The sequence below is a fragment of the Pinus tabuliformis genome, chromosome 3_1 (assembly GCF_031772625.1).
Source record: "Pinus tabuliformis cultivar Carrire ecotype Pingquan chromosome 3_1, CPIR1, whole genome shotgun sequence".
Classification (NCBI taxonomy): Eukaryota; Viridiplantae; Streptophyta; class Pinopsida; order Pinales; family Pinaceae; genus Pinus; species Pinus tabuliformis.
Genome location: NC_142301.1, coordinates 273,650,824 through 273,662,514, shown reverse-complemented (window position 1 = coordinate 273,662,514; position 11,691 = coordinate 273,650,824). Strand labels below are relative to the sequence as shown.

Here is an 11,691-nt window from a genome sequence, read left to right as displayed (position 1 = left end):
AAAAAGAAAATAAGTGACTTGATAATACTGATTCACCCCCCCTCTCAGTATTATTTCCAACAGTCCAAGCACATTGAGATTCGATATCACTTTATTCAAGACATGGTGAAGAGAGGAGTTTTCAAGCTCCATCACATATCAACAGATGAACAAGTTGCAGATATTCTTACCAAGGCATTACCGAAAGGAAAGTTCTTGGTCTTCAGAGAGCAACTTGGACTGATGGATGTGACCCCTCCAAATAAGGGGCAATGTTGATTGAGGACACTAAGCCAACTTTTCCTACCCTATTAGAGCTCCCAGGGTGAGGAATCGAGATAGAGGAATCTTGGGGTTGAGGGATCTTTTGACATTAGGGTACTTCCTTCTTTGTTCCCATAGGGTTGAGGATGTTTCTCCCCTATCTTTATAGGGTCAAAGAATGTTGCTCCCCTATCTGGTCTTTGCAGAGTATATCCTAGTTGGCATCATACCCACAAGCAGGGCTTGTTGGCAATACCGATCCTCATTTGGTCAATGATTTGAGAGTGTACTTGGGGGTGTACAACCCAAGGCAATTATGATGCAGGTGCTCTACTACATGACTACTGAGAGTCGTTGTTGGGAAGATCGGTAGGCAATAGGATTGGGTTGAGAGTTACTCCCCTTTTGAGATTATGGGTTGAGGGTAAGCTCCCCGATGAGATTCCAGGGTCAAGGATTTGCTCCCCTGTATGATGAGTTATCCTATTGCTTGGTATGGGTGGAAGCTATTGCTCCCCGATTCTTCTTCTTTTAGATCTGAGAAAGTTTCAGTAGATAGAGTTGAGCAGAGATAATCAAAGCATTACAGGATGATGTGAAGATCAATTGACAAATATTGGCAGGTGGAATTCTTCCTAGTTGAGAGGGAGTGTTAATTTTTGCAACTAGGGTCAAATTACACAATGGACAACTCATATGACCAAGATGATGCTTGCATTAAATTCCTCTTTTTGAGAGGACCAAAATTGACCTAAAGATCACCCAATTTGGTCAAGCGGAAGTTAAGTTTTGAATTATTTTATTCATACATGCATTATGGAGTGGGTTGGCCCTAACCACATGGGTAACTGCTTAGGTCAGCCTTAACCCCAAGTAAACCCTCAGGAAATCCTATAAATAGAAGCAACCTCAAGCTCATTTCATCACAACGATCAAGCCATCTTCTTTTCTTCTCTTTTGTCTTGGTTCACACAGGTTCGATGGAAGGAGTTTGCACAAGGGTCTAAAATCACAAGCGTGAGGTTCGCTTTGAATTATGGTTTTCTAATCCCAGGACGTTGGGGCAGAACTGGGCATTTTAGTCCCTGGACGTTGGCACATAGGCTTATGAGGGCATCCACAGAGTCCTAAATGTTGGCATAGAGGCTTAAGGGAGCATCCAAGGGTTCAAAGGAAAATCTGAAGGTGTCAATCCCCAGACTCTCGCACAAAGTAGTCCCGAGAGTGTCCAGACCATCCCGAACGCATGCATAGCAACTGGAAGAGAGTGTTTGAGGTTTTTTGAGCAGATCTGGTGGGTTTGACCTTGGACGCATGCACAGGGTCTTCTTGAGAGCGTCTGAGCAACTATAGACGCCCTCGCACGGTGACAAAGAGAGTGTCTAGAGAGTTTCGAACACACGAAGACAGTAATGCTGAGAGCATCCAGGGTTTTGATCTTAGGTTTATCAGTTGGCTTCAGTTGCCTTCAATGATCTGGTAGATCTGGGTTTATCTCTGTTGTTATATAGATATGTAGATTTGATTTATTAGTATCCGCTGCAAACATATGTATTGGGCTCATTGTACTCTCCGCTGAAAACTTTTTATGACTATCTATTAAAGAAGAAGATTTGAAAGGGTTTCCCCCTTGTGGGGTTTTTCCCTGGTCTTGGACCAATATGTTGTCTCGTATGGTTGTGTTGTTGTCTTCTTTGTCACTGAATATATTGTTTTTTCTTTAGTTACATTTATGATTGATTATATTGCTAATAATTGGATGCATTGTTAATGAAAACTAAATTGGGCTAAAGTAACTAATACAACATAGAACAATCAAAAAATTTAACAGATACACCAAAGTTGATCTCAATAGATAATAACAATCATCATCATAAATGATTTATAATGATAAAAAAAATGGTTTCCTAAGAGTAATTTTTATATTTACAGTAAAGAGATTAAAACATACTACATTTCCAAATCAAATTATATGGAAGAAAAGTGAACTTTGAAAATTACTAATATTACAAAGGATAGAAGAAAATGACATCAATTTTATAAAGTGTTAATGTGGGGCCACTCGAAAAGAATTGCAGATCTTAAAAAATGAAGTTTAAGTGGAGTTAAATTATACAACCAAGAAAAAGGAAATATGTTTCTAACTTCACATTGACGGAGCAGGGCCCTCACATTTTGTGTATTCACTAAATATCTAGTTTACGAGTCAAAAAGTTAGTATTGAAAGGAGTGAATTAATAAGTGGACAAACTCAACCTTTTTGGTGAGTCTATCTTTTTTTGCGAGGAAAAGTTCCACTCTTATTATTCATTTTTTCGAAGTTTTGGAAATTTGGATAATCTTAAAATAGGCCAAACCCCAAATACCACAGTCTCATGAAAAAAGTTTCCATCAATTAGGTGAAAATATAACTTTCGAAAAAAATCATAATTAAATTAGGGTAAGAATTTCCATCAAAAGTAGGTTGAATTTGTCCACTTATTAACTTATTGCTTAAAAAAATATACATAGAATAAGTATTTCATTAACAACAAAAGACATCAAGATATTGATGTTTTCCTCATACACTTACTTTAAAATGAAATGTCTAGATTTATCAAATAAATAGCAATAATGTGGAGGAGAAAACATGCACTTGAATAATGAAGTTTATCTTTTAAAAACCAAAGTGACAAAATATTAACAAAATTATGAGAAAATCAAGAATTCAAGAAGAAATTTGACAAGATTTTAATAGAGAGATAAAAAAATATTGCCTAAAAAATTATAGTGAAACTTAATTGCACAAATTAAGAAGTCAAACAATTTGAAGTAGTGCAATAACAAATTAAAACAAGGAAATCAAGGTCTCGAGATTAATTTTTTACAAAAATGTCTTAGAAAAAAGATGAAGAAAATTCTCATATAATGAACCTTAATCAAAGGTTGTTTGAACAAATAAAAATCTTAAAAGATGAGAATTTGAAGAATCAAAATTTAAAAAAAAAAATTGTCAAAGTTACAAAATAATGGGAACATTCTCAGCTGAGGTATTACAAACAAAGTTTGTTTGCTGAAATCAAGAACTGAGAGGATCAAAAGAAAACACATTAGAAAATATTAGATTAAATTAACTTGTCAACAAATAATTATCGATCAATAAAATAATAATGCCCAACCCATTTGAATTAATGAAGTCATCCAATATAAAAGTCGAGACCCCAAAGAAAGGAAAAAATATAGATTCAAACGATATAAAAAATTAGAATGACAATTTATCAACTAATAAATCACTAGTAGTCCAATATGATGAATGTTCCAGTGTGGAAATCAAGACACAAAATAGAAGAATGCCTTAACATCATTGAATAACAAGAGTCACAGTGAACAATGACAAATAAATACCAATATAGAAAAATGTTCTTCATAGTTATTATTAAGAAAAGCCACACTTTTGAAATAGAATGGGAACTAACTCAAAACCTTGTTTGGAAGCATAAGGTAAGAAGTTTCATTCAAACAACTGAGTAACAAAAAGTTCCAATGAAGATTGACTTGAGATGGATTGATCCATATCCAATGCAACAATTCTATTAAATACTTCAAAGATCATACCATTTTAATTTTTCAACTAGGACAACATCATGAATAGAGCATCAAATGAAAGCGTTACATGTCAAATACAAAGTTTTTCTAAATTATGGTTGGAGAATAGATCATCTTTGAAGAGAGAGGAAATATAATGAACATAAAATATATTAATACACACTACATTATGGTAATAAAAATAAAAATAATAGTTAAGGAACACAATTGTTTACCTTTGTTAGCCCCGAGAGTTAGCTCAATTGATCAAGTGACTATATTTAAGCACCTTTGCTATTGAAAGGTCACAGGGAATTTCTCTCGACACTATCGGAGTCAAGCTCTACGTTTGAGCCAACAAGAAGTGATTGTTTCAGATGGATCTACCTAAAACAATATTCCATGGACATAGTGAGTCACTGATCTTTGAGGACCATGAACCATGTAGGAAAAAACAAAATTAAAAAGTATAAAATAAAATAAAATTGTTCACCTTTATGACTAGCCAATGCATGTAAGTATGTCTCCACAAGACTTATTATATCATCTTTATATATATATATATATATATATATATATATATATATATATATAGATATGGATTTCAATAACAGGAAATTACTATATAAATAAAGCATAAATGAGGAAATGATTAGGATGTGACTAAGAGGTAATTCACAATGTTGATCATTTAACAAGTCAAACTCTTATTTTCTCTAGCAAAAAAAAAACCTTCTCCAATTGCATAAGAAATGATGTAGGGTTAACTTATTTTGCACAAAACACAATGTAGGCCAATTTTATTTTTTTTAATGATGTGATGTGAACTTACCATTTTGATTTTTTTCTTATAAAATTGATTGAATGAGATCTTTGAATACTTGGAAAATATCTCATTTTTCCATCCCGTTGACGGGGAAAAATGTTCCGCCAACAGTTAGGGAGTCTCTCCGGTGTGAAGTCTCAATTTGACCTCACACTGCTTGGGATAGGAGCCCCATCCGGTCTGTAGGCTTGACGACCACCATGTTGATTTCACTCTTGCCTATTAAAATGCAGAGATCTTAGCATGAGGACAAGAATGAAATGCCCCGAAAATGGGAATGAAATCAACCCACAATTGATAACTTGTAGAACATAATACAAGAATATAACAACAAAATAACCAGGAGAAATATATCTCAAGGAGTCAGTGAGCTAAAACCATCTATGATATACACAAATGAAAATGTATTAGAAGTTTATTGCAAATTAGTTCACAATAAATTACTAGTATAGTGTGGATAGAGAAAGCAAATATTCAAAGCAAATATATAAGACATAAGCCACGAATTAGTTTGTCAACATATACCCAATGTGTAAGCACACATGCACCTATAGTAAAAGTATCAAATAGCCATTACAAATACCATGAAGATACATGGGAATCAATGCCAAATTTGAAAACTTCTCATTAATCATGTTGTAAATTCATGTACATGTCCAACAAACCCATCAAGACCTAGTAGTAGAATGTAAGTTGCTCACTCCATCTTCAAGACAAAACCTTAGTCTCACCATGACTCACCCTCTATCTGCCAAGAGCATAGTGCTTCTAGCTTCCTAAACACAAAATAACTCTCTAATTGCTAGCCAAGCTCAAGTGCTAAAAGTCCTCTCCAAATGAGGCATGAGGGTATATTTACAGAAACAAGGTGATTGTTCACTTACCATGACCTTTCGCCTACCCTCATGACTCTTGAACTTCCTCACGACTTTCTAATGTCTAATGACTATTACATGCTCAAATCGATCTCTACATAGCTGTTGGCATTATGATAAGAAATATTTATAGTATAATAGAAGAGAAGTTATGAGGAGAATAGAAATGGTTATTGGAAACCCTAGAGCACTTGTTGCCAATGATGTTGCAAAGTCATGAAGACTTGCATGAGCTGATGAACAAGGTTGCGATGTTCATTTGTTGTATTGCATGTCTATTTTCCTGTTGCCTCCTTGGATGGTTAAAGACATTCCTTCAAGTTATCCTTTATTCATGCCACATGCCATCTTTCTATGAGAGTGCTACCTTGAGATATATGAAACAAGGGTCCATTTGTGCCCTTTTTAGCTTTTGACCAAATAGAAAAGGCATCAAATGTGAGCACCCTTGGGAAGTGTACCAGTGGATGAAGGAGATTATAGTCACCCTTCGATCTAGGCCATTTTCGTTGAAAACTCCAATCACATTATAAAAACATCATTTTGGCCCCTAAAGATTAAGCGCTCCTTTTCTAGCTAATTGTTTACTTTGGAAAATGTGCCATTTGTGTTGTGCTCTCTTTTCCAGCTTAGGAATTCCTCAAATCAGCCTCACCTATCTTCATTTAACCCTCTGTCTATTGGAATTTGTAGGGTGGTCCAGAGTGTTTGCAATACGTTGTTATTTGAACTTCTTGTCACAAGTATAGTGCCAAAATCTAAGTGTCCCTGTTAAAATTTGTTAATTACAGCCTACAAAATATTGATACTAACTCTAGTATCAAATTCATTAGCAGAATTTCCATATCAATTTAACAAAGCAGAATAAAAAAATTGGTGGTGGCTAGATCTTGGTTAAATATGCTTTCTTTGATTGATGTAGCCCTCCAATCCAACAGCTAAAAGCTCTTCAGCTGCAGGACCTCTGGCTGATGCAAAGGTGGCTTGATCCCATTTTACTAGCTCTTCAGCAGTAAAGTTGTAAACCTGTATTGCATTCAGAGATAGTCGCCTTATAAAGGAATATTTTTCATCTGGAAGTGTCTTGGAATCTTTAAGTGACTGTAATATTTTCAGTGGTACAATGATGTAGTCAATCCTAAGAAGGCTGAAGAGAACTTGCTTGTTCCAGATTGCAACTGTCGTAAGTTTTGACTTGTGACCATGCTTGTGGATGGAATTGAAGGCCTTAGCTTCCAAAGCTATTCTAGGATCTTCTCCGCTTGCAAGGGCACTTTCTATCATAATATTAAAGCTCCTATGAAAGGAAATTCCCTTGTCATATGATCCAGCCTTCTCTCGACTTACCTTCGAAGTACCCTATGAAATACATTTTGTATTCACCTCAGAGAGTAGTTAATTGAATAGGTAATGTGAGGTGTGTGATTTATTTTAAAAGAGGCTTTTCCAACCATAGAAGAATGCAAATCAGAACTGTATTTTGGGGTGTTTCCATATGCTTCAAGTGACTTGAAAAGAGCCTTCTCAATATTCAAAATCTGGATAATCTTTGCAGGTCATTTTGCAAAATTTGTAAGGTCTCCAACGTGAGGTGTTAACCCAATATCCATTAGTTCATTCATTAAACCTTTGAGGTTCATAGTAATACCCTACATCTTTGACACAAGGTAAAAACAATGAGTCTGCCTTCTAAATGTTGGGAGTTTTATAATCTTCTATACAGATTATTCAATGTTTATGATGTTTATTGGAGAGAGATTTTATTTGTGAGAACCTTGGCAACCTCAACAGGATCCCTAGCTTCATTTTCATCATCATACGATCTTCATTATTCCTATCCTTTTGGCTTTATATACCCATGTGATACCTTTCAGCACATCATACTCTTTACAAACATACTCCTTCAGCTATTTTCCAGTGACAACCTCTATATCATTTACAAGCTTCACTTGATACCGAGTCACTATGCTCACAACTTGTCCTCCCCTTCCAGCTCTCGCTGTACAACCTACACGATGAAAATAATCACGAGGATACCTTGGTATATCATAATTGATGACAGGATTAACAATTGGGATGTCAAGACCATCGCTTGCTACATCGGTTGCTTAAAGAACTGGAACCTGCTCAGATTTGAAAAGCTAAAGAGAAACAAAACTCTCAGATTGTGATTTGAGAGAATGCAATGCCACTGCCTCCAAACCAAGTTCATCCAACAATAAACTAAGAAGATGGCAAGCCTATCTTAAATCCCTCATATGCCTCTCCTAAAAGTATGCCTTGTCGCTAGATAAATCATGCAAGGCTCTTAGATCACCAGTCATTGTTGCTGAAAAGAGAAGAGTTTTATGTTCAGTGGAAAAATACTTAAATACTACCTTCAATTCTTCTTCAAAACCCACATCCAGTAAATGATCTGCTTCATTCAAGACAAGAGGCTGCACCACCAATTATCATTCCGACCATCTCGAGCAATAAATTCACTTTCTGGAGAAGCTGCAGGGTTTTAGTATCATGTAGCTTGATGCATAACTTCATAGCCTTTTTTTTGTAATTTAATGGGAATGTCTCCTGGCCTTTGCTTCGATGTTTCTCTGGTGTTCGTCCTTCAATCTTTGGAGAAGAAAAAAACCTTTGGATGCGATGACAATTGGTTAAAATGCCCCACTTCTATTCTTGGACCTGTTTATCACTAGATGTCGTTCTTTTAAATATTGTCAGGAAGGTTAAAAGTCATCGCAAATGAATTGTGATGCGATGAAAGGAGATTAGGGATCGTGATCAGACCAGGAGGACAAAGAGGGAAGTCACAAAATGGAAATGTGATTTGCAAAGGTGTACTGCGATTGGCCAAGTCGCAAATTGCATTTGCAAATTGCAGAGACAAGGGTGATGAGTTTCACTGTGAAATGTGATGTCGATTTGCGATCAAATGAGGTAGCTGCAAATCGCTGTTGGAGATTCGTGAGCCAGAGGAGCGTGGATCCCACTGCGATTTGTGCCTGCAGTATGCGATAGAGGCTAATCACAACTGAGACTGCGACTCAGTGAAGCGAAATGCAATTGCGGTCATTCGCAACTGGAAATGCGACTAAATGAAGGGAGATGCAATTGCGTCACAAATGAAAATGCAATTTAAGGAAAAATAATGCAATTGAGTCACATATATGCTCCATTCTCGATTATGCGATTAAGTGGCACCTTGACTGGACTTGAGTTTGCCCCACAGTTCTAAAAGATAACGCTGGTCTCAAATCAGTAGCATTCCATAACAAAGTCCGTTGATTTTTCTATCAAAACCGCATTAACCCCATCCCCATCTGCTAAATGTTCTTCAATAACCTTTTGTATGAAGATGTTTTGGACTTGTTTCATAAGAGCCTCCTTATATGAATTTGTTCCATCTTCATGGCCCTTGAGAATTGCGTTTGTTTGGCATAAAGTAAATGCAACACCTTCAGGTGTGCAATGCCCTCCACCAAAATGGTGTAAACCCACATATGTTGCTTTAATGCTGTTGTTGTTATATATTAACAATGTGGGAAGATTAGGATCCGGATAGTTTGGGATACAGTCTGTTGAGATTATCTTAACAAACTTTGTAGTTGGGTATTTCGTAGCCAAATCTTCCAAGCACTGTCCACGGATGCCGCATTCTGGAACTCCATCCTCGTACAAATGCACTACCACCCTGACAGCAGGACGTGTTTGTGAAACCTCACGAACAAAGGCCGCACCAACAATAGGCAACACTGATCCAAAGTGTGGTTTTCTTGCTACTTCTTTCAACTCTTCTAGTCTCATCTTCCTTAGACTAATGAGATCTTTCTGGGTGTTGCGATCTGATGGCACAATTATCTCTGATGAAATCATGAATTCACGGAGCAGTCATTTCCTGTTGTACTTCTTTTCCTGTATAGCATGAAACCATTTTTGTAATCTATGATCAGAAAAATTCATCATGTTAATGTTTGGTGTTGATGAGGACTGCGAAGTTGCATGTGAAGGTGGTCCAGAATTGTTTTGAAGCTGAAGTTGGGTAAGCATATCGATTGTCATATTCAAATCATTGCCATTAGCATGGAAAATATCTGCTAGATTTTCAGCTGCAAAACCATGAAACTTTAGAGCAAGAAGTTTCATGGGACCTGTTTCTTTCTCATCTGCAGATGGTTGTTTCAACAGTTCACCAAAGAAACCAATATCACAGACACTACTTGAATGTTTCTCATTCCTAATTTGTACCATTTGTCGATCTCAAGCAAAAGAATGATGCTCCCAATCCCTTGAAGAAGACGAGGATTCAACATCCACCAAAGAATCTTTCTTCACCATTATGAGCTAAAGAAAACCTAGAATGGCCATTGGCATAACCAGGAGACATTTCATGTGGAGAAATTTCTTGCGTTCTGTGAAAAGAAAAGCAATTTCCTTGGTTATTTTCCATTATAGTCTCAGTTGCATATGGCATGTACTTGTGTAGTCAAAAGCAGATGAGCCTTCTAATGAGATACTCTCATCACTAAGAAAAGCATTTATTTCTAAAAGACCAAAGTATGGTGTAATGTCATTTGGAAGCTGAAATTGTTGGTATTGACTTTCATTATCAGAAGCACATGAGGTTGTGAAATCACTTCCATGTAGGATAGCTTTACGAGAATCCCTGACTGGATTTGGCTTTATCACATCTGGATGTTTGAACCGGTAGATGAAGCTCTTAGAGTGGAAGGAACACATTCAGCTGCATTTGGATTCAATGTTGTATGCATGGTAGTTTTCATGCTTTTGATGAAATCATGAATCCATGAACCATTCATGATGCTCTTTCGTTGTGAAATTTTTATCTAGTGTAGTAACTGAAAATTATTGTTCTAACTGTAAATTTAATTATGTCATTTATTTTCTATGACAAACAACGAATAAAATCACAACTGCAATTTTCACCATAAAAACATTGCAGGAAATAAAAAATTGAACACTGAGAAATTCTAACACACGCAAAAATTTTGACACAATTATTTTTGGACAATTGTCCAAAACAAAACCCAATGCGGGAAAACCGGTGTAGCAGATGAGGGTTTTATTATTATTCTTCAGCAATAATTCTGAGTACAATAATTTAGATGCTTAGCTAACAATCTAATCTAAGGAAAATACTAGCAAAATTATTGTGAGAATTTTCTCTCACCCCATAGCTAATTTCTGCCTCCGAAATTACCTCCATAGCCTCTGTGTTGCCTCCTGTGTCACCCTTCGCATAGTGCTCACGCTGACCCTGTGAGGTTTTTGGCCTTCCTCCCTGATCGGAATTTGGATTAGAGACAAAAATTTGCTCAAAAATCAAAGTGCCTAGAATCGCTCAAAACTAGAACGGCCACATCTGTCTCGACGATACGATCCCAACGCAACTCGTTTCACTCAAAACGAAGTTCGTATGAGAAAGTTAGAGCCTACTGTTCGTTTGGTCAAACAGAGAAAATTTTGTGACTGGGACGCTGACTAGGCATCTGTACAGCCCAATCAGCAAAAAGAATATTTCAGGGAATATTCCTTGAAATATTTCGGGGAATATTCCAAGAATATTCTTTGGAATATTTCCACAAGTGGCTTTCCTAGAGTTTGACAAGTGGTGGCACGTAATTGGTTAAAAGAGTTTTGGTGGGCCAATGAGAGGGTGACACATGGCAAGCCTAGAGGCTATCGCGTGCCCTCCCAAAGGTTGAGTAAAATATTATGGTAGGCTGGGGAGTTGAACCCATGACCTCGCACGCACAAGCGTTATGCATTAACACTACACCACACTATGTGTCTTAAGCAATGTGGGTTACGCATTGTATTTAAAGACAGCCATCGGAGTTTGATAGTTAACCACAAACTTAACCGTTGCATGTGACCAACACGATGCTAACTACCAACATTAACGTACATGATCAGACAACCAAACCACTAGCATTCACCGCTGCATGTGAACGCAAACCAAGCTTAACCGTTAGCATTTTATGCTAACCACCAGATTAATGTGTTAAGCCAGATTAGTCCTAATTAATCCGTGTTTATCATTTAATTAACGATGGATTAGTTTGGTGGACCTTTTGGCGAAGGCGACAAATCCGAAACTAACTCCAAATTTGGCGGAGTTAACTGGAATTTTTCCAGATTTAGTGGAGATTTCCTAGGAAAAAC

General features: G+C 36.7%; 1 protein-coding gene across 1 annotated transcript; it reads right to left on the bottom strand.

Annotated features, from left to right (window-relative positions):
- Positions 1–8,763: 8,763 nt before the first annotated feature.
- Positions 8,764–9,381, bottom strand: LOC149186850 (uncharacterized). The gene has a single exon (XM_089409473.1). It carries the CDS (start codon positions 9,379–9,381, stop codon positions 8,764–8,766), a length of 618 nt encoding a protein of 205 aa, XP_089265599.1.
- Between the last annotated feature and the right edge of the window lie 2,310 nt (positions 9,382–11,691).